Genomic DNA, 23,480 nt, shown 5'->3' with positions numbered 1-23,480 from the left:
AGAAGTCGACTGAGTGGCACTTGCAGCTGGTTGCAGCACACATCTGTTATAACATAGTTATGATCTGCTTTTAGTGCTTTTTTCTCTGCCTACAGCTATTAATTACAATAATTTTCTGGAATATTCAAAAGCATTTGTTAAGAAACAGGAATTCCAAGCTCCTTAAACTTCTTGATCTAAGGGCAGTAGCAGTTTTGTGCTTAGTTAGTGAGGTCTGGGGCCACACATTGCTCATTTCTGTTTATTTGCGTTCTGCTTTCTCAGATGCTAGGCAATACCTGAACTTCACTTTCAAACTGTTCCCAGGACCCACATGAATCAGGATATCACAGATTTGAAAAACTGACCGAGATTGTCCTCCAATCACTTCAATTTCCCCCTCCCAACATTTAGCAAAGCACTTGACTGCTGCAGGACCCATGGCATAAGCAGCACTGCACTTGCACACCATTTCTCCTCCACTGAGCAGAGTGTAGTGGCCTTCCCATCCCTAATGGTGCCCAGGGCCACCTTAGGGTTCCCAGGTGAGGCTGAAGTAACATGCTGCCTAGGAGATATTTTGCCATAGGGTTTTTAAGCTTCACCTAAAAAAACCCATCCCAAAAACCTGAGGTTTTAGTTTCATAGGAGGAGTTCTGATGTTCCTATCTTTCAAAGTAGCATCAAAATGCTTCCCCTGCCTGCCCCCGTCTAGTTTAGATTTTCCTATGAAGGCACTGGGGAAGACAACCCCAACATATGAGTGAAAAAGCAACAGAGAGCTAGAAGCAGTGATAAACCTGCTGGGTGGCCACAGTTCTCCAACCTCAACTTAGAGGCCACGCATGGCTGCAGTCCACCTGTGCCTCAGCCTGGGCTTGCCATGTATGGTTAAGAATAGCTGATTTATTTGTTTTCCTCCCATGTTCTATTCCAAAAAAAAATTACGAAGAACATTTGTGGCTGGGAGGAAGCAGAAAATGACCCTTTGGGAGGTGCAAGAAACCCACAGAAACCCTGACTCATCAGACTCACTTTCAGTTTGTTTGGCTGCCTGTATCCTCCTGTCCCTCCTTGCCCCCCCCCCCCCCCCCCCCCCCCCTTTGCAAACTTTGCCTGATCATCTCTCCCAGGTTTCTTGCTCTACCTATTCACTTTCTTTCCTTTTTCTCTCTGCAAGGCTCTCTTAATCTTTCTTTTGTTTTATTTTACGTTGGGTTTTTTTTTTCCTTTCCCAGTTTCATATTCCCTATCCATGTCCCTCTTCTGTCGCTTCCTGTAAATGCTGTAACCCACTAGAAAAAGATCACAGGCCAAAAAAGAAAGGAGACAGGGCAAAGACAAAGTCTTATGGAGCCTTATAGAACAAAACCGTTCTCACAGAAAACTTTTAAAGAAACAGACCTGTCCTCCATTTGATATTTCTCTTGGGGTGGGGAATAATCTTTTTTTTCCATTGAAGCATCTTACTGAAATGCTAATAAAATGGAGTTTATATGTACACCTGTACATTCTTTTCTTTTTCTTACCTTCTCTATTTTTTTCCCCTTTTTCCTGACCAAAACCACTGTGTGGTACCATGTGCAGAAATACATAAACTACCGTGTAATTTTATTCAGAGCTCATTGTGGCTGTAACACATACGAGCATCTCAAATTTGTAGTTGGCAAATTGCTGGCACAACCGGGTCACTAAAAAAATCTCAGGGAGCGCACGACACCTTTCATGGCCGTTCCACTGCTCAGAGCAGACACCTCCTCCTCCCTCTGAGCAGCCAGCTCTGGAAGATCAGGAGAGACAGAGAGCTTTAAAACAATATTAACATTTACTTTTTAAATGAATGTGAGAAACATCGCAAAGAAAGGTAACCAGCAAGGGCTTACCCGCACACAACGGAATATCATTTTGGTATGGAAACAAGGACTATCAAACTGAGATTCTACTGCCGAGTACCCAAGCCATCAGCAACGGGATGCTGTGTTTTGGGTACCGGTGCCCTCCGAACGCGGTGTGGAGGAGCAAGCCCCGCAGGCCGGGCGCAGCAGCCAGCAGTTGGCACTGTTGCTCCACCGGAGAAGCGGCAGCAGCGCCAGCCAGGGGCGCAGCCGCAGCCAGCCCGCAGCCAGCCGCACCTTCCGAGCATCCCTCGCAAACACGGTCACGTTACACTCTGCCTGCACATGAGCCCAGCCCCGCTACATACACACACTCCGCGCAGACGTGTCACGAGAAAGGAGAAAAGATTTCCATCCTCACTTAGACCCTACAAGCGCAAATCTAACCTGTCCGGTGAGACAGGTGGAAAATAGGATGACATGCTGCAAAAAGACTTGGGAAATTCAAATTAATTTGCAATGTGTGGCAAAGTCGCACATGACAAAATCCTTCACAAAGGCAACAAGGTACTTCAGAACTCACTCAAGAGTATCTGGAAAATGGAAGTTTTCTTCTAAATGAGAGGGACCCTTCTCTCCTTCAGGGGTTTGCTTTTTGCTGTGCAGCCCAAAGTAGCAATAGTTGGTGTAGGTAAGTGAGCGAAGGCCAGAGCAGGGGCTGTTACAAGAGAAAGACAGCCCTGCAGAACTTGCTGATACGAATAAAAAGGTATGTGACAACTTTTCCTGTCACAGAGCCCTTCAGTACCTCATAAGCCTTGGGAAAGTCACAGCACAGCAAAAGGTAAAGTGAAATCCTGTTACTTTACAACTACTTCCCCACCACCACCCTGAAATTAAGGAGGTTAAAACAACTTACACTTGTGCAGCAGGGGCAGGGAAGGGGGAGTCTAATTGGGGAAAAAATACTACCCCCACCCACAGACCCGCTTTTCATGGGTTTTACTACATGCCTTGGCAAAAATGTTAAGTAAGGAAGAATGCATAAGAATGAAGTAAGAACAAGTTACATTTTCAAGAATCAAAATATAATCAACTGGAAACATCTTGGAGGCGAGAAGGAAGAAATTTAAATGAAACACAATACCAACACCAAACCCCCTATATTTCATTGTGAATCCACAGACAAGGAAACCACTTCAGTACATCACATGGGGAACTTTATCCAGCTCCACGCACAGAAGCATGAAAGCTTGTCTGAAGGAAGGGTACATGTCTGAGCTCTGCCTGTGCTCCCTGCTCAGCACCAGAGCTATTTCATCAAACAAGGGGTATTCTGTGATCAAGGTAATGACTGGCCTTGCACACATACAAGCCAGAAAGGCAGAGAAAAGCCTGGGCTAAATAAATTAGATGGTTAAGGGGGAGAGATTCTTACTCAAGGTCTTTCTGCTGGTCACTGGTTTGAGAACAGAAAAAAAGACCCCATGCTATGAGAAAGAAAAAATAAAAAGCAGAAAGAATTGTTGAGAAATAGCAGAAAGACATCCAAAGAAATGAATTCTGGGGTTCAGAAAAGAAAACTAGCCAAGAAGCTAGAGCAGAAGTTTCACTGTGCATTAAAAACACCCCAAAAACAAGAGACAGCTTTGTCTAATAATGTGCCACAAGAAAAACATGGCAGCAGCAGCAGTGAAATCCTTCCCTGCTGTGACTGCAGCAGCAGCAATTCCAGAACACATCGGGGGGGCATGTATATATTGCATTTGGTTTAATAGCCTGAAAAATAAGTAATTAGTTCCTTTACATTGAGGAAATGATGCATTTCTTGGACTAGAGAGAAAGAGGAGGCTGTTTAGCAATACATTACCATGTCTGCCTGTTGCAATGAGCCTCCTCAGGGCAGACCATCCCTTGGGGAGTTGCACCTGAGTTTCTCTACCTGTTATTGGCACAGCCTCCAAGATCATCTTGCCAAGTTGTCTTTCTGAGAGCACATTCCCTCAAAGCAAACCTACCACCAACTGCATAATATTTACCAAGGAAAACCTTTGTAAATCCTAAAAGAAAATAGAACGATATTAGCAAACCTCTTTTATAATAAATAAAATGAATATTTATTCACTATGTTGTCTTACATTGCTACCTGTAGTGACATACATTAACTTTATTTACAGCAGTATATAAGCATGTGGACAAGGGGGATGCAGTGTTGTCTTTTTTAGGTTTACCTTGTGCTAAGGCCCCAACTATTGCCCAATGTGAAGTGATATATGAGTGAGAAACATCAATGCACAGTACTGAGAAATCAGCAACCAATTTCTGCATGTCTGTGACATATAGCAGGGTCTCACTGCACGGCCTAAGTCATGAATATCTTACATATTCTGTGTATTCACATACAAAATTCAAATTACAAAGTTTAAACTACTTTTGATTATGGTCTGGGGTCTCCATGTGCAGAGACCGGGACCATATAAAACCCATCAGGCCAAGTCAAGAAGCATCAATCTTACACCAGTTATGACCATTTTGTATTTGGAAGCCCCACTACCATCAGAGAGATTGCCATACGGAAACTGAGTTGAACTTTGCCTGTATGTAGTAATCAAAGTTGGGAGCTGCTTTCACAAGGGAAACTTGACACAAGAGCACCTTTAATCTCACAGCTGTTTCTGCCCATCGCTTCCAAGGAAGCTGCAGTAACAGTAGAAAAACTAGATGCCTCTAGTTACTTGGAGATCTGGATCTTAAAATACCACCACTAGACGTCCCCTTAGTTCCAGCCAACCAAGGAGAGGTGCTTCTGCAGCCCTGACAGCTTCTTCCAGCCACCCTCTGCAACACCAGAGGCCAGGGCAGAGCAGCACAGGCATATGAGTGCAAGCAGCAGGAACAAGGACTTTCCAGGGACTCTACCTACAGCCTCACCGTTTCTAGACCATGTCAGCTGCACACATGATTTAAGTGCTACAAGTCACACCCCATGTTTGCCAAGCAGAGACATACCTTAAGTATTAGCAGTTGGCTGAGAAGAATGGGTCCATTCAGGCCTGCCTGCAGCCTGCCTTTGCCTTCTCAACTGCCCGGGGAAAACCACCGAGGTGGATCTGCACCAATCCTGATCCTAGCACGTCTGGAAATTTCCTCTGGTACCTTAATTAAGAAGCCAAGGTTCAGCTGGTGTAAGGCAAAGCAGCTGTCTTTGACTGTGATGGAGTCACAAGAGTGATGCCAGTCTGTGCTCTTTGAATGGCCCTTACCTTTCAGAAGAGAAGATCTGACATTCCCCACATCCTGCCTGTGACATGAGGTTAGATAAAATATGTTTAGGAGGCGTGACCTGGCCTGTGGCCCGGCTGTCTGACCACAGTAACCGCGCTTTTTCCTTATAAACAGGACACTGTTCCTTCTGGGTATCTGTGATTTGCCAATTCAGCTCTATTCAGCAATGGCTGTGGAACACTGTTTGAAAACACTGCTGTTCCTGCAGCTTTGACGAAATTCAGAAAAATCGGCTGTTGCGTAGCCACTTGAAGTGGGTTGTTTAGGTACTTGAAAAGGTTTTGACCTGGTTCTTAAGGAGACTTGCCTGTTTGACAGCTGTGTTCATCTTCTGAGACTGACACCCACTTGCACCTTATGTCATAGCTCACAAGAATGACATCATCACCATCACTTCAGGCATTTCAGCCCGAATAGAAGCAGCAATTGAGAGCTAAGGTAAATTCTGCTCTAGCAGCGTGTCAGAATAAAGTAAATGACACCATGGAGGATGTTCTTTTGGGGGTCCAGCTAAAGCAAAAGCAACCACCATTAACCTCCTCCCTATTCACTTCCCCGCCCCCCCCCCCCAGTAACATAAGTGCAATATTCCCCCTACCAATAGGCAGTATTGTGAATAACTCATCATGCTAATTACCTGGACACAATTCCAAATATCCCACTAATAATCACCACAAGATGGCCTGCTGTCTTGCTGTGCTCAGGTATTTCACTGTTGACTTTGGTAGGCACCTGTGGTTGCTCACCCCAACCTGAACGAGGTTGCAGGATGGTTGTTGCTCCTGCTCCTGCCGGATGGCAGATCACAAGCACGTACTAAGAGAACACAAGCTCTTTGTAATAAACCTTCTTATATTCCTTTCACAGTTTCCAAGCCCTGCCACTCGTTACATACTATCAGCCAGGACACCCTTAGGTGCTTTAAAACTATATTGGTATGGTAGAGAGGAGTTTTCTGTCTTCCAGGCAAGCCCCTGCTCAGCCAGGAAGGGCTATAAGTCACCTTCTAAGGTGTGAGTTGACTTTCTTGTCTTCTGTGTTCTATTAGAAATACAAATGCTGTATATTTAAGTGAGCAGAGCACACATGAAGTATAGACAATGGAGTTTTTTGCAGGTTAGGGCAAGAAGTAATAGTCTAAATCAGAGGAAGGGAGGTTCAGGCGAAGCATAAGGGCCTGTTTTCCAGCAGTAGGGATGATGAAGCAGTGGAGTGGAGCACCTGGGGGTGGTGAGGGACCTTGAACCCTGGACATCCTTGAGGACAGGTCAAGAAGGCAATCCTGAGAGGCATTTGCCTGCAGTTGACTCTCCTTCTGTCCCCAGCCCCATCACCCGTGGTACCACAGCTTCACAATGGGAGCAGTCTTGACTATCTAATTTAAAATCAGATCTATCCCTGCCGGGGACTGTGACAATAGCAGTTGCAGAAGATGCAGGAATTCTTTCTCTTTCAGAACTCAGCTGGGGTTATTTCACAAGGACACTTTCCGATCAAAAATGGGGCAGAGCTAACCCATTTTTCTGCCAACTCCACCCTCTGTAAGTAGATGCCAATCTTTCTTTGGACTTTGTCTCTGAATTAGAAAGGTAACCAAAAGGCATCAGATAAGAAACTGGACACATCAAAACAGTCAAACAAAACCTGAAGGACTTTGATAATAAATACACATGGAGTGAAGATATTTTCACATGGATCCCTTACTTCAGCATGTAGGAAGACCTACAGCGGGAATTTAATTTAGGAGAACAAAATACAGCATTGAGATCTTCATAGCAATCTCTAGCCACTCTCTGGGGCTTTTTGTCCCACACACAGGCCACAAGCTCACAGAGGTGTCATCTTTTGGGCACCATACAAACACAGGACTAGTGCAGGAATACCCTGGATGGTAACATAATACAAACAGAGATAAGGGAAGAACACCACTAGTGAACAAATGCAAATGCACTCCAATGACCAGAAAAATCCTGGCTTGCTTCCTAGAGAAGCTATGATAGCACCTGAACCAAAGAGGCCTCCTGGAGCAAAGGACAACGTAAGTGTTAGCCAAAATACGTTGGCTACATAAATTGAATAAGAACTTCATTACAAAGCAAAATATATCCAGAGAAGTACAATTAAAAGATTCAGTTTAAAAGCAGTGTACTCATGCCACTGTAAAATGCCACTTAAACAAACTAAACTTAAAACAGTTTAGCTGGTTTAGCTTATCAGTTAATTTATACAGCAGGGTTGTGCCAGCACAGCAAGGCCCGCTCAGAAAGTAGGAATCATCCCAGCTACATCCCCTCACCAAAATATCTCTCCTGGCAAAAGTCACGTGGAAGATGCAGCGGTGCTGGTGGAAATGGTTTCTGCTGCCTGAGCCTGGGCTGCTTGGAGGTGGCGCGGCTTTCCTGGCCACATGGGCCCCAGCACTGCAGCCGCAGTGGCAGGGCTGCTGCCCCACGTGAAAAACATGCACCCACAGCCATTTACACCAAGTTCCTTCAATGGACTTGAACTCCTTCCTAAATCAGTCAGTAACTGCAGCTGCCTCTGCATTCACTCCTAAACTGAATACAGTTGGTATCAGATCCATCCTTCCTCTCCCTCTGAGTCACATCCATGCACACACAGACATACCAAAGGCATGCAGTGCAGTGTTCATTGAGTTTAATTTCTTGGGTTTCACTTTCCAGCAGACATTCTTCATGGCTGCCAACTCTTCTTGAGGTTAAAATATGGCCTTTTGCTCTGGTCAGTTCAGAAAGGGTAGAGGTTTTGCTTTGCCTCTGGCTAAGCAAATGAACTGAACTTTCACACCTCAAAACCAGCTATATCAATAATTGTAGCACTAATACACAGGGGAAACAGAGGCTCAGCTGAAAAGTCTTTCAGCTCTCCATCTCAGAGAGTAACTTTGCTCGGACCCATGAAGGAACTATTTTTTTCTTTGAACAGTTCTCTCCCCTACCACTTTGATGCCAGGCTGCTGTAGCTACTCAAGTACGCAAATCTGAGCAAGCCACCAGGACAAGTGTTAAAAATCTCCCTGGAAACAAAAGCACTGTACAAACTCCCGCATCCTTCTCCCACCTTCCAACCAAAGGCTGCTCTAGCAGCTGGTAGGATGAGGCTCTCTGGTGAGGTGGGAGCAGAATCACGACAACTTATTGTTATGCACCATCCTCAGTGTTTTGCTGAGTTAGGAAGGGACAGGACACCAAGCACATTCCTAGGCACTCTGCCAAACTGGGCCTCAAAGGGTAAGCAAAAACTAATATGCAGGACACAAAAGCGTCTTTAAAAAAAAAGGAGGGGGCACCAGATGGTCACTGAAATGGTCCAGAACAGGGGAATGTAAATGAACATTTTGAGCTCTGCTTTTAACATCTTATTAAACATACAAAGATCTGTGTCTTAGGAACACACCGCGTTCTGGGAGAGCGAGCCACATTAGGCTGCGATTTTGCAAATAATCCATCTCCAGAGTCACCAGTGAAACCACCACCTCAGAGCTTGAGCATCCCGCTCCTTCCAGCACCACAGTTGGGCACAATCACCCCAATCAGGGTTTTTTTTCCTGATAAGCTCACTTCCAGTATCATTAAATAGTAAATTACCAGAAGCAGGTTTTGTTCATTTGCTTTTTAACTGCAGCCTGATACAACAGAGTGTGCAAACTCTAACGAAGGGCATTTGTACACCAGTGTGGGTTGATACCATAGTTTAACAGAGAGGAGCTTTGTAAAGGAGAACAAGGCTACTGCAGTGTGCTCTAGGGCTTTTACTTCCTATAGCCAGCACCGGATCTCTGTTCCATGTTAATGAACAGCTGCTGTTCATTCACCCGTCAAGGTGGTCCGGCGGGATGGGCCACTATGGGACAATTCAGAGGGGACACGCCACACGCAAAGTCTCTCCATTTATCTGACCACTTCGCATCAACAATACTTCCAAAATCATCCATGCGTATCGCAAAACTCAAGAAGTCACATGGCATCATTTAGGTTTCATGCTGTTTGGTTCAAAGACAGAATAGGCAAGAAAAGAGCTCTGCTTCTCAGAGAAATAAGCTCTGTTACAGCCAAGAGGCAGCCGTTAAAAAAGTTGTGTCCCTTCAGCAGGGGATCCCAGAAGAGCTTTTGGGCTATTACAAGGTCTTGTCATCTGGTGGGACACACAAGAAGCCACCCTCCCACACAAGTTAATGTTCCAGTGATTTTCATTTGGCCTCAACAGTCTCTTGGCTACTTAATAGAATTACATTTCTAAAACTTAAACACTGAAATGAAATTTCAAATGTCAGAAATTTCCATGCTGCCATCCTTGCATTTCTCATACAGAAGAATGCATTTGTTCTTAAAGAAGGTTACAAGCTAAAATCTTGGAAGCCACTATAAGGGAAGAAGTATATAACACGATATGAGATAGTATATATAATATAATAGGAAGGAGTCTGGGTACAGTGAGACACAGCAGAGGCTGCCTGGGCATCACTCTGCAAAGCTAGGTCCAGAAGACCTGGTAGAGGAGAAATTTGTTCTTCTTCATCATTCTGGGAACCAAAGTTTATCAAGCTTTGTCCAGCATACTTTTCTACAAGTTTAAGCACTGCATCACACACTTTTATAAGGAGCTGTGGAAATGGAATATTAATTGCAGTCTGCTCTTAAATGATTTACCTAAGATAAAATAACTCAAAAGTCAATTATTTGAAAACAAAAATATTAATTCACCTCCATGCTGAAATAAGAGTCCAGACCCTTGCACTGGTTTGCCAGAAACCTGCTTAACCACACAGCTTTACTTAAGAGGGTGTAGCACTTTTTTACACAAGCCTGGGAGACAGCCTTGCCTACGAAAGGTGATGGGGACAGGGACTGAAGGCCAGCCCAAGGAAGACCTGGCCATGTGACTGCAGGGTATTTTTTGTGCTTTCCTTTTCTTCCCTGCCAGCTGTCCAACCTGCCTGGGAGCCTGCCTGCCTCCCTAAGTACACGTGAAGGGTGAGCCATTCTCCTGGCCGGTCCTCTGAGTGCTGCAGCTTCACCGGCCTCGTGACAGCTTCAATCAACCTCCTGTTACCTTTCCTCTCTCTCCCCTGAAAAAGCAAAGAAAACCGCCAAGCCTCTTCAAAGCCAGTTACCAAGCAGAAATGAAGCAGGAACCCGAAATAGAAACATTGCCATGAACTAGATTATTTACAGGCTCAAGAGAAAGAAATGCAAATACAAACCCAGTGATTGCCCTATCCTTTTAGTTTCTATTTTCTTACCTTTTTGTTTTGGCATGAGAAATAGCCAGAAGGTGACAGTAAGGTCAGGGTATCTCTGGTTACAGCAGCATCTAAGAAGCGTTTTTCTAGTAAAATGATACCATGTACAAGCCACACTATATAAAAAGCAAAGGAAGCACAGGGCACGGAATACAAAGCGCTCCAGACACAGAGGTATCCACGCTAGCCTTAAATGATGATACCCCAGCTATAGGTCCTGCCCAAAAACCAGGATGTTAGCCCATGCTAAACCCGGCACTGCCATGGCAAAGCAATTAAGGATAGCTGAAAGAGGTAATGCCACCACTGCAGCTGCTGGGCTCGTGCATCTGGGTCCCTACCTAGAGCTGGTTCCTCCCGCTGTGTTGGAGGGGGCTTGCACACCTGATAGACATCTAGTCTGGGCAGATGGTGTGAACAGAAAGCACTATGTGGCACTGCTGACATCAGCCACAGGGTAGGGGAGAGTGAGTAGGATGTCATCACCTGAAAGTTTGGGAGGCAACTGCCCCCCCTGCCCTCTGCCCAGCATTCCTGCCAGTGCAACAAAAAATGCAGCTGCTTTTGTTTTTGCAGGTGTGTACAAGATTTCCCATCCTAGGAGCATCCCTTCCTCCTCTTTTCTGTTAGGTTTGAATCCTTCAAACTATTGATTTTCACCTGGTTTCAAAGCAGCAGCAAAAAATCAGCAAGGGTTCATTATATGTAGCAGAGGCTCCCCAAAAGATTCATAAACCTTTCACTAAGCTGGCCAGAGCTTCAGCTTTCTACCAAAGTGCCTGAAAACAACTTGTCTGCTTTCCCATTAGGAGGCTTTTGCACAGCTCTAGTGCTGATATTACAGCAAAGACTTTTTGAAGCTGTTGATTGGCATGTGTTTTCTGTTTATTTTCTAATAAAAAAGAATCACATGCACTAAGTTTTCTGAAAAGCAACTGTACAGGCACTCGGCCACAGGGAAAAAAAAACTGTAAAAGTCCCTGATGCTTTCCATTAACATCGAATTCAGACAGTTTCATTTACAAATGGGACTGACCTCTTATTTAAGTTCTTTAAGGCATAAAATCTGGGAAAGTTTATTAGTCCACTGTGGCAAATACATTCTCTGAGCAACAAACAGGTCTCTGATCACTTTTACTTACATCCAGACATTTCAGAAGTGGTTGAGTAGATGTTTTCCAGCTTTCTGTTAGTGGAGGGCTGGCTGATCATGGCTTGTACACTGGACCCTGCTCCCATTGAAATGAACAACTAAATCCTCACCAATATCACTAGGAAGAAGAGCAAAAAGGAGTGCTCAAAACCATGTGCGCCTATCAAAAATCTCAGCTTTTTTCACAAACGTGCTTAGACTTTCCCTGGCCCCACTAATCACATTTCCATAACTTCACCATGGCTGAGAAAATCCCAATTTGCCGTTTTTTGATCATTATTCAAGTTTCTGATTATATTTGCAAAAAAGACCATAATATGTTGTGTTAAAGTATAATGAAGTGACAACTGTCTTCATCCCATTTGCATTCCTAGAAGTGATGGGAAGCACTTTATGGCAACTTTTTCCCAGAAGAAACAGTTGAGGTGCTGCAAGTTCCCAGCCCCAGGGAAGGCCTGGCTGGTGAGAAGCAGGACAAGCCCTGGCAGCCACAGGGATTACAGCACTGGAGGCGAACATGAAGGAGAAAGTTTAATTCCTTGTTGTGACAGATTTCAGCAAATGCTTGAACTTCTGTCTCCTACATCGCACCCAGGTGCTCTCCTCTCATGATTAAGTTAATCATCATTTATTATCTTATTTTTCTTCTCAGTTGCTAAATCTCTAAACATTGGTCAAGAGGGGAGCAGCCCCATTCAGCAAGCTCACAGAGGCGGGGGCTTCACATCTACATCAAGGTCCACCCAAGCTGTGACTTGAAGTCTCTTGCCCCTTCACCTCCCTCCCCACCAGACAGGGCTTTATCTCCTGAAATCTCCCCCACTCAGACTTCTTCCCACCATCATTTATAAAGCTCTCCTTTTGCTTTGATGAAGAATGAAAACCAAATGTGCCAAACCTGACTTTTGCATAAGGAAACCTTCCATCACCATTTCCTGCCAACCCCAACCATTGCCTTATTAACACATATGTATTTCAGGGGTACAGACTGCCTCAACGATAGTGGAAATTTAGATAGGAATTGTGTAGCAAGGGCACAACATGCAACACAACAAGGATCTAGATAAGGAGAAAACTGAGACTATCAGTATGTGTACAAATGTGTTTCTGTAGTATATATGCTGGTTTCTGCAGAACAGAGAGTATTTCCAAAAATGAAATTGTCCTGAAGGGAACAACAAATGAAGAAAGTGAAAAAAGGAGGAGATGACAAAATGAAGAGATTTCTAAAAGAAAGGGGCGTTTAAAAATACAATGATGGGGCAGGCTATAGTGAATTTAAATACCAGCCTGCAATAAATGTGGTGTAACAGGATCCCTGAACACAGCCCAGCTCTGAGAGAGGTTTCAGCTCCACTTTACAGGCCTGTCTCTTCGACTTTGTCTCTGTCACATAAATGAACTGAAATGAACATATGTTTTTAAGTTTGTTTCTAAAATAACCAGAGTGAAACAGAAATACCGCACTGCCCACACCAGTCTCCCCCCACCTTCCTCAGGGGAAAGAGCAGAGAAAAACCATGCATGTTAGTAACATCAGATGAAGTGCTACAGCAATGAGGATTTATACAAAACAGAGCTGAGAAAAGGTCTGTTGGGTCCCAGCTGAGACAAACAACCAGCTGTGAGAGCAGGCAGTGACGGCGTGCCAAGGCTCATTCACCCCCAGCCTTGCTGGGCTCCCTGGGGCATGCAGCAGCACTGCAAGTATGCAAGAGATCACCAGGCATGTTGCAGGGATGTGTCCACCTTCTGCAGTGTGTAGAGCTGAGGATGGGCACCAAGAGCATCCTGTAAATGGACGGGATGGGAGGTGCAAGGTATTGCTGCCCCAGGCTTTGCTGTCCTTTCACAGAGAGGTAGACCACATCCAAGGGACTCTAGGTACCAAGGAGATGCTTTTGCCCTTCAGAGGATGCTATAGCAGCCTGAGAGGTGCCCTGACAAGCTTCTTTCTAAGGAGCAAGGATCGTGGAGTTTTAATCACAGTAACAACTGAAAAGGAATTTAGAATTAAAGAGATATGTGTGGAACTGGCAAGGAACAAGCATAAGCAGGAAGCAAAGAGTGGATTAAAACAACTGCTTCCTGGAGAGAAAAGAGACGGTTAACAGAGCACGCATGCTTTTCAACTTGATTGATCCCAACAAAAGTAATTTCTGCTTCAAAATCAAAATGTGATGGAAAATGTCACAACAAAGTTATCAAGTCTAAAAAGCTGTTCCTTATCTTATTCCACACTGAGCAGATGCCGTAACTTCAGGGGTACTTTATTTCAATTCCAAGTTTATATCCCGAAGGATAGGTTTGCACCTTATGAAGATAAGGAGGACACAGGGCTCTGGTAGCCTCCACCTTTTATTCACACTCTGTCTCTTGGCCTGCACTGCAAGAAACCCAAGGCAATTCCTATGCCCAGCATCAATGATTCCCTGTAGTTTCTCTGCATATTTCCCATGTTGCTGCAAGTACATCACTATGCAAAAAGCCAGCCGTGAATGCATCTACATCTACTTGCCTCCTTTCTACCCTAAACACTGAGCCCTGCAGAGTCTTTTCCTTTCACAGGGCCAGTTGTTGCTTGAAAATCCAGGCTGAATGCTCTTCAGTGGAAAAAAAAAAAAAAGGATTTTAGGTCATTTTACCTTTGTGTCCACAATAAGCAGAACAATATACCTGAAATGGCAGCTCAGTTTTTCATGAAATTCAGACATATGGACTATCTAATTAATAATCATTATGCTCACAAAAGTTTCATTTCTCAATTTGGACACTTGATAATTTTCAGGAAGGCCTATGTGAAAGAGATCATCAAACTGGTAGGAGAACCCAAACCCTCTGGCCTAGCGTGTCACTTACTGAGATTACAAGATTTAAAATACTTCTGTTAATGAAGGAATCTAGGAAAGATGGTATTCCACTTTGAAGCATTTTATTTGCTGTCTGCCCACAACAGTATTGTGCATAACTAGTTGAATCGCTGTCACAGGACAGAGTCAGCATCAGCAGAGCATACATAGCTATTTTTTTAAATGATTAAAAATTTCAGGATATAACACTTCAAAGGTGCTTTGACAACAAGGGAAAAAAATTACTTTGCAAAATTTTAGAAAGGTCAAATGTCTCTTTATTGCTTTTGAAACATTTAATAAAAGTTTTATGGCACAATCCTCCCCTAGGGCCACCATTAATCCCTTATGGCTACAAAAGATACCAAGTAACCTATGGAAGCTGGAAGAGAACATTTTGTTCCTTGTTTCCCACCTAATACTGTTTACTAAACTAATTACAGAAGATTTAGTAAATCATCTCAGAAAAAGAAGTTGCTGCAAGCTCTCCATTCTTGTTACGACAAGCAGCCCTATGACTTGTTCTGGGTTCTAGTCCCAGCTCTGCCCCAACTGTTTTTCCAGTCTTATGCAAACAAGGCATTGTTCTTCTGCTTCCATTTCCTAATCCTAAATTGGATCACTACCATTTGATTTGCAAAGATGCTACACAACACCATGGAGAGAGGAGGTTTAACATCATGATGCCTAATTACACAAGATGACATGAGGCACAGAAAAATAGTAGGGTAGAAGGACTGGCCTTTCATAGAAGGCAGCTATTTGGGCATAAGCTTGAATAAACCTGATAATGAAGTTCAAATGGGCAAGGTGGTATGGAAGACAAGTGATAGGCTGGTAGAGCTTGGCAGAATATGATAAGTACGTTTCACAATCCATCAGGAGATTTCTCAATCTGCTGATGTACATGTGAACATCAAAAATTCAGTGGCAACGTGGGAAAAGCAGATGGTGAAAAAATAAATTTTTTTACCTCCACTGCAAAGCAGACAAAAAGAGTGGCCATTGCAAATTGAGAGAGTTCTGAAAGGAAAAAACCACCTTGTGCTTTCATCAGCATGCACTGCCTTGGTACTAAATGTGGAATGAAGAGTTGAATGCGGTTGTGAGTCCCGTCAGGCCCGCTAAAACCTCTGTTCATAAAGCACAGACATTCAAGTGGGACTTCATGTCCTTTGGCAGTGCCACTCTGCCCCCCCAGCACCGCCCCCCTCCCCGCCTGCCGAGGTGGTCCCATTCCCGCCTGCCAGCTCCAGGAAAAGGACTAACCCACACAAAGATGAGTTTATCTGGCTTTTTAAAGCACTCTGGCACACTTTAAAAAGCAAGCAGGTAGGCGAAAATGCATCAGTGGGCTGCTTTAAAGCCTACTCTTCCAAATTCCATGATCCTGCATACAGAGAGCATTGCCAACTAGCAGCTGGCACCAGCAAAACCCCCACCACCTTCTGTTTTTACAGCATCCCAGGAAATACCTGCAAGCAAAGGAACCAGCAGCCGGGCTGTTAGACTTCACCCGGGGGGCTCTCTTTACAAGCTGATAGTTTCCTCCTCCTGAGGTTGGCTCCGGCCCAGGCGAGATGTACTTCAAAGGAAGAGCCTCCCTGGTAGGGACTTGGAGCTGGAGGTGCTGCATTCACCAGGAACTGGCCAGTTTGGGACCCTCATCTCCAAGGCTGTGTTGTTTTCACCCTTTTGAATAGTAAAAGAGAAGGGAAAGAAACTGCATGTGCCTGTTCTCTGCTATTTTACCTCAAGACCATTTGACAGGTGGTGTGCTGTGGAAAAATGTTTTTTCTCCCCGACTGCAAGAAGTTGCCAGCGTGACCTTGTTGTAATTAGTCAGACGTGTCTGCTTGTTGCTGGAGGCAAGGAAAGAAACAGTGTGTCAGCAAGGCTCTTAAAGCAGGTGTCACAGAAAACAGCTGTTCATCCAGCGCAAGGAAGTGAAATGGTCGTTCATCAGAGCTGACCTAGGAAGACCTCCTGGACCGCCCTGAGGTGGACCCAAGGGAGCTGTGTGAGGTTATAAGCCACGTAAGCATGTGAGGTGACTGGAAGGGTGGTGGTGTACTGAGGTGAGCCCCTGACCAAGCTCCGTATTGAAAGGAGACGAGAAATCTCATGGTATTGGAACATGCGGAGATCTGGTGATGCATCTTACTCTGTCCCAAGAGCCTGTTTTGAAGTGAGGGGCTCACATGGGTGCATGACCCTCTCGGTGAGTCACTACCACTGAATCAGGAGTTAAAAAAAAAACAGAACTACAACCCCCCAACTCCCAAAACTTGCATGACACGAGCATTATCAACATCTTCCCACAGTGCCTAACCCTGAAGACAGGCACCTGAAGAAAGGTGAGGAAGGGAGCCCACCGCTCCTCTGCCCTGTAAGTGAGCGGGGCTGCGGATGCACGAGCACCTCTCCTCGGGCTGCCGCTTCTGCCACTGCTGACTCAGAGCCGGGCGCAATGCACGGGGTATTTTCCACCGGCATCAAGACAGGGTTTGGATTTGCAGGATGCCAAAGGAAAGGGCTTTATATTGACAGGATCAAATAGCAGGCCAGACTAACTGAGGTGAGATATGAGGACACTTACTCAGGGCCAAAGGTTAATGCCTCCCCACATGGCAAAGGTCAGTATCTGAGGAATCCAGGGGCCACCATGCAGCTACTGACCTTTGCCCAGGGATCTGACAGACAGACCTCACCAGCTCCAGAGGGGTGCATGAGCCATGGCAGAGACAGTCTGGAGCAGAAACTGAGATACTGTTGCTAGAAGAAAGTGATAACATCAGTAAACAGACCAGGGGAAAAAAAAATAAGCTAGCTTCTGGCTTGATTCCTTACAAGCCCTGCTCTTACCACATTCGAGCATAAGGACAGTGCCCAAAAGACAGCAGGCTCACGTAAACGACACTGGTAAAGGACTAGAGGATTACCTCTCCAAAGCATTAGGAAGATTACTTTTTCAAATGGAGCACCTCTTCCCCTCTCCCAACAGCTGCTGGTCCTCCAAAGGAGCTCCTGGTCTCCCACAGGGCCTTTCAGCCCATCCACAGCAGCCCCTGCAGGCTAACAGAGCAGCTCAGCACCTGAAGTGGACCCCAAAGGGAAAAAAAGCACATTTTAGGGGCCGTACTGCTGGGTGCCAGCCACCCTGCCATCATGCCATAGGAAACACTGTAGTGGTGGTGTATCGGCAGCCTGGCTAATTTTGGCTCTGGTGTTGTGAGATTTTGCTTCCTCTCCCTCAGCTGTGGAGGGAGCAAGCTCTCCGAGAGGCTGCTGGCTCTAGTACAGTATCCACCACAGACGCACTTGGCTACTACAATCCAAACAAGAGGAGGGTTAAACTGCTGAGCGGGCGCTCGCTGTTTGCACAACCACTCGCCTTGGCAGAGCACCCAATGCACCCCATGGCACCCAGTGCGAGGGCTGCGGTGGCATGTGTTCAAGGTGACGCTGCAGCCCCAGGCTCTGCGCCTGCTCCCGGATGGCTCAGGGATGGGGACAGACCGGGATGGCCACCGCTGGCCCAGCCCGCGGGGAAGTCCCCGTGCCTCAATGCAGCGCAAGCACAGCTCCACGGTCGCTGGAAGCGGCGAGAGGATAATCTGGAGCAGCTGCTGGCATTCCTCCTGTACCCCAGGAGCGATCAAAGCCCAGAAGTGGCCTGACTTTTCCAGTGTTACTAGGAGCAATGGAACAGTGTCAAGGATACCTAGGAATTTCCCTTTTATCGCAGCTGTAGCCACAGAGGATTTATCTGAAGCAGAAGGGATAAGTGACCCAGCTGTCAAGTATTTTCCTAATTCTCTCCACAGGCACAAGTGGTAGGCACATTTTCTCCCTGTCCTCATGTTCTCCTTAAGGATCCAGCAAAAGTGCTGTGTCACTGCTGGAAAAGCAAGGCCAGATGAGGTCTTTGGAGGACAGGTACTGCTTTGGGGGTCTTGCAGGGAAGAGTTTCACCAAAAGTGCACACGTATTACGCTGCCATTACTACCAAGCTGTAAGTCAGATACAATTTGAAAGCAGGCTTTGGGCCTTCAAAGAAGGACTCAGCAAGAACAAGTCCTTAGCAGACATAAAAGTTATTTAAATAAACAAGAGCACATCACTTAAGTGTCTCATTGTTTCCTAAGTAGTTTACATGCACCCATGGGAGCTAGGGAAAAAAGCCTTTGCATAGAAACTGCTAAGAAGCCCTTCTTATATCACACTTCCCCACAAAGCCCAGGGGCTGTTATCCTGGCTGTGGTCAGCCTCATTGTGCAACAAAAACGGTCAAAGCAAAAAGATCACAAATGCTTCCATCTGACAAATCCCTTGACCACTAAGGGAGGGAATCACGCAGGCAGTATAAGGCACCACTCACCTCAACGGATGTCCTTGGGAACTATACCATGACATATGTGATGATAATTGGAATCTGCAAATAAAGAGTAAGAAGATGCACGGACATTTTTGACCAGAGAAGAGTTCTCCAGTTTCAATTTATACCATTTGTTTCCACACTGAAAAAAGTAGCAAGAAGAAAAAAAAGACTCAACTCATTTATAGTCCCCCTACGAAACACTATACAGACCTTATTTCCTAGAGTTAAAAAGTGAAACTAGAAGTTTTTCTTGATAAGTATTAGTTTATCATATTTAATGGTAAGAAAGGAAAAGAAATAATAGTCATGACATATGCTACCAAAATCTTTAAGATAAATAGCTGAAAACATATATTACAAATAGATATTCCACATGCACAATGGACACATGCTAGTTTATGTGAGTTGTTAAAGGAGTAGGTTGAAAATATGCAGACATTAAGACCATGTTTTAAGAAATTTTAACTAAAAACACATGCAGAGTATGCATTCTAGCAGATAATTACACAAAGAGTGGAGCACAGCTCCTACAGAAAATAGAAACAGTGTAGCAATGTGCTCTTTTTATCTAATAAATACATGTATTATTAAAGCACTTCCTATTTTCCTTTCTTAAAAAGATAGTTTCTAAGCACTGCAGGTCATTCAGGTCTAGAATCTCACTAATCTCATCTACAATGTGTAAACACACCCAGATTTACGAGATCCAGCAGAATACTTGGTTTAACATCTTTCCTTGTCCAAAATAACAGCTTGCTAAAAAACAAAAGGGGTGGGGGTGGGGAAGACCACAAATCTCAGACAAAACATGAAACTTAAAAAATGACAAGACCAGTCCTGCTCAGCTGAAACTCCTTCTTATTCCCATTATTTATCCTTCAAGAACTTGGGAGGCTGTATTTAAGGGCCTTTTGCATTTTTTCCTCTTCCCAGGATACTCTGCAATTTGAGATAAAATGCGTAAAAGGGTGACCTCTTTACTTTAAAAGATTACTGACAAGTTTTGTTCAGATAAGGAGGATGTTAAGTACTTTCTTTACCTGAGATTTCTGCAAGTTTTTAACAGCAAGCACCCTCAGATTACTGACCTACTTTTCCTGTAAAAACTTACGTTTAATTTTGCTTTACAATTTTAAATCCGTGTGTGTGTGTGTGCGCGCATGCGCCCGCACATGCTTGTGGATATGGGGGGCAGGGAAACACATTTAGGTATAAGATGCTGCTTTTCGAATTCCTGCTCTTTAATTGTCTGAGATGACTAATGTAGCTATAAAACTCTGTGCCATCGATACAGGAATCACAAATCTGCCTTAGTTGCTTTTGAAGATGTTTTTATGTGCTTTACAAGCTTCACTAGAGATGGCAAACTTGTATTGATAGGATGGCAATTCTCATTACTTGCTAGTAAAGCCAGGCTGAAACCTCATTGTTTTTGTTTCCTAGAGAAAGAACTGAGATCACATCTGCATTTTATAAAAGCTCCTGAATAGTTGCTGATCAACAACAACCAGCAGCCAAAGCTTTGCCTCTAGAAACTTGCATTGTTTTGCAGTTGGAGTTGCTAGATACTGTGTCCTCGTAAAAAGTCTGGTTAAGTCATTTAAACTCAAAACTGCGAACTGTACTCCCCTGAACAGCTAGCAGAAATTGTTACTAACAAGAATTATATGCAACAGTCTCCGGGCTGCATTATTTGGCTTCCTTTGTTCTTCAAAGGATACTCATCATCAGCTCAAATACCACTAGTATTTCTAGCTTCTGTGAAACGAGGCTATTTCGAGTGAGTAAACCCAATGTAAATGAAAAAAAGTAATGCATTTTCCTGTCTGTTTTCTGGGGTTTAATATAAAACCTGCAAAGGCATTAAACCAGTAGGGTAGGGAGCTGGAACTGCTAGGGGAATTAAAGTGTCATGTGTGTAAAAAGTGTTCATGCTATTTGCTGTTGGTTAAGGCACCGAAGTGGGGAAAAGGACTTGTAAAACCCCCTGCCTCCAATTTCTCTGACAAGCACTCTGGCTGAATTTTAGAAGGTCTGGTCTAGAAATGAATCTAGAAGAGAGAGGTGACTTTTGCCTCTTACCCCGTGGCTGTCTGTCACCCTGACCCTGCCGTGTGCCGGGGGCTCGTGCCCGTAGCAGGGCAGGGGCGCCTGGGGCTGCCTGGCTTGCCTCGCCAGGTGACTGGCTGCTTTGCCCAACTGTTCCTAGAAGCAGGAGTTGTTCCCCTGCCCAAGCTCCCATTTCTGCGAATTATGGCAAGTCCTTCAATCTTTCTTTCTCAGTTGTCATTGAGGGCTATCGTATATCAGGGCCAGTGCACTCTTGCCAGAGAGGCTCCTTACACTTGCTCACGTGCCCAGGACAGGCACTGCAGACACAGTCATGCTTTGCTTAGCTCGGGATCACGCGCGGCTCAGGGTATGCATTGCTCTGATGCCAGAACACATGAGCTAGCTGGATGTGCTCCGAGCCTGAAGCAAATGTGCGACCTGCACCACAAACACACATACACACCCACCCCACAAACTGCTGGATTAGGAGGAATTATGGAAAAGTGGATTCTGGGGTGGACATGCAGCATGGGAGCTCAGGGGTAGGAATCAGCCACTTGGCAGCAGGGCCTCTTCATGGGTTCTAGGACAGGGCTGAAAACAGTGAGGTGTCTGAATGCCCTCTGCCACATCTTCTCTACTCAGCCCATTTCCATCCCTTTCCATGCTTTTGCTCCTCTGCTGGAAATACCGCAGAACGAGGGCTATGGCTCAGAGATGCAGCACTCCATTCTACACGCTGGCATCGACCTGTCCTACTAAAACCAGACAGAGTGTGCTTAGGCACGGCTGGCACAAAGAGAGGAGATAAGAGCTTCTCCTGTAGCAAGAAAATGGTAGCCAGCTACATGGGAACAAAAGGGAGGCATAGAGGAGGACACTGGTTTCCCTTCCTTATTGTCACATGTGAACACCTGTACCCGCAGGTACCCACAGCTTACAATAGCATGCAGATGGGGTCTGGGCTGCCCACAGTAACTACAGCCAAGCTGTAGTTTGCCCCAGCTTCCCTCCCTGAGATGAGAACCCAGTCACCTTACAGCTAGTTCTTTGCATTGTGTTGTTTACGTAGAGCTTGGGCTGTCAGGAAAGCTTCAGCCACGTTCGTGCCACTTTCCAAGGAGCATTTTACACCACAGCATGCTACCTTTGTCCCACGGGCTGTCCCAGCTATCTAGTAATTTTTGGGCAGGGATCAAGTGGGCTTGCGCTTAGTCATGAGCTGCTTGGCACATCCCTACCAGTAAAAGTGGCAATTTTTCCACCTCCACTGGAGACCCTTGCAGGTATCTAATCTGTAACACTAAAAGGGTCCCTTGGTAGGGAGCTTATTCTCCAGGTAGGTCCCCAGCCTTAACTGCCACTAACCCTTTCACCAAATGCAAATAGCGCACACCTATTGATTTCAAGAACCCTGCAAAGATAACTTATCACAACAGATCCATTAGCCCCTCTTGGAATTGTGCAACCTGCTGAACTATAACCATGCACAGAAACCTAATTTGCGTATTAGAGGAGATAAAATAATCTGCCAGGCAAAGAACATGGTTGTGGCTGAGGAATAATGTCCTCTGAGAGCTTAATTTCAGGTTGATCTAGGAAGGCATGTAAGACCGTACACTTCAAAATCAAACGGGGAGAACTCAGCGTAGACAGGGTTGCGGGACCCAAAGCAGCTGGCTCGGGACAGGGCACCTCCCTGCAGAGCGGTGTAAGGGCACAGCCCTCAGGGGCGGAAAGGGCAGTAAGAGCAGTGGGTTGAATTTCACAACGGGCATTCTTCGACCCTTTCTGGGGTGTCAGGGGTAGGAAACACAGATATTTTTTTTCCGCAGCGGAGCAGAACCAGACGGTGAGGAACTTGGGAGCACGTTCACTGTAATGTGGGACTCGAGCTGAGGCGGAGGAACCGCTCACCGCTCTCCCGTCTGGGATTTTCTTCATTCCTTCCTCGCCCCCACGGCAGTGGTTTCCAGCCGGCAGCCTGCAGCCTTGGGGCAGGGAGGTGGAAACTGTCCCCGGAGGACTCATTGTTGGTAACCCCGAATTTGCAGGTTTAGAAAGAGGTTTTTACGCTCCTGTGGGAAAAGTCCCCAGACCTGCCCCCCCAAAGCGTGGGAAGCCCGTGCCCTGCGGAGGGGAGGGCAGGGCAGGGCAGGGCAGTCACCCCGGCCGGCGGGGGCTGGACCCCTCGCTGGCAGCTGCGGGCAGGGCGGCCCCGCGGGGGCTCCCCGGCAGCGGGCAGGGCCCCCAGCCCCGCAGGACGCCGGGCGCCCCCGGGCCCGCCCTGTTTCCCCCGGGGCAGCCGTCGCGCGGGGGGCCGGGCGCGGGGCGCCGGTGGCCGCGGGGCCGGGGCGGGGCGGGGCGGGGCGCGGCGGGGCGCGGTGCAGGGCCGCCGCGGGCACACGTGGCTCCGCTCAGCCCCCCAAAAGGCGCTGCCCGCCGGCGGGAGCGGGCGGCTCGTACCTCGGTCGCTGCGGAGGCGCCGTCGGTCCGGTCGGTCGGTGGGTGCCGGTTGGCTCGCGGAGCGGCTGCTCCTGCCCCTGCCGGAGGCGGCCCCGCGCTCGGGGCGGCCCTACCTGCCGGCACTATGAACCTGACAGCGGAGAGCCACCGCGTCCCGCTGAGCGACGGCAACAGCATCCCGCTGTTGGGGCTGGGCACCTACGCCGACCCCCAGAAA

At 46.2% G+C, this 23,480-nt stretch overlaps 1 protein-coding gene across 2 annotated transcripts in view; it reads left to right on the top strand.

Annotated features, from left to right (window-relative positions):
• AKR1D1 (aldo-keto reductase family 1 member D1) overlaps positions 1-23,480 on the top strand; it is an 87,130-nt gene that overhangs the window by 27,606 nt on the left and 36,044 nt on the right. For both annotated transcript variants that reach the window (XM_080391284.1, XM_080391283.1), the window contains one exon: positions 1-23,480. This exon is cut by the window's left edge. In XM_080391284.1, the coding sequence (XP_080247410.1) occupies positions 23,388-23,480 (93 nt within the window). In that variant the 5' untranslated portion in view covers positions 1-23,387.

Source organism: Falco punctatus (genome assembly GCF_963210335.1).
Source record: "Falco punctatus genome assembly, chromosome: 6".
In the NCBI taxonomy this organism is placed as follows: domain Eukaryota; kingdom Metazoa; phylum Chordata; class Aves; order Falconiformes; family Falconidae; genus Falco; species Falco punctatus.
Note: the sequence above shows the minus strand (reverse complement) of the source record. Positions and strands in the feature narration are given on the sequence as shown.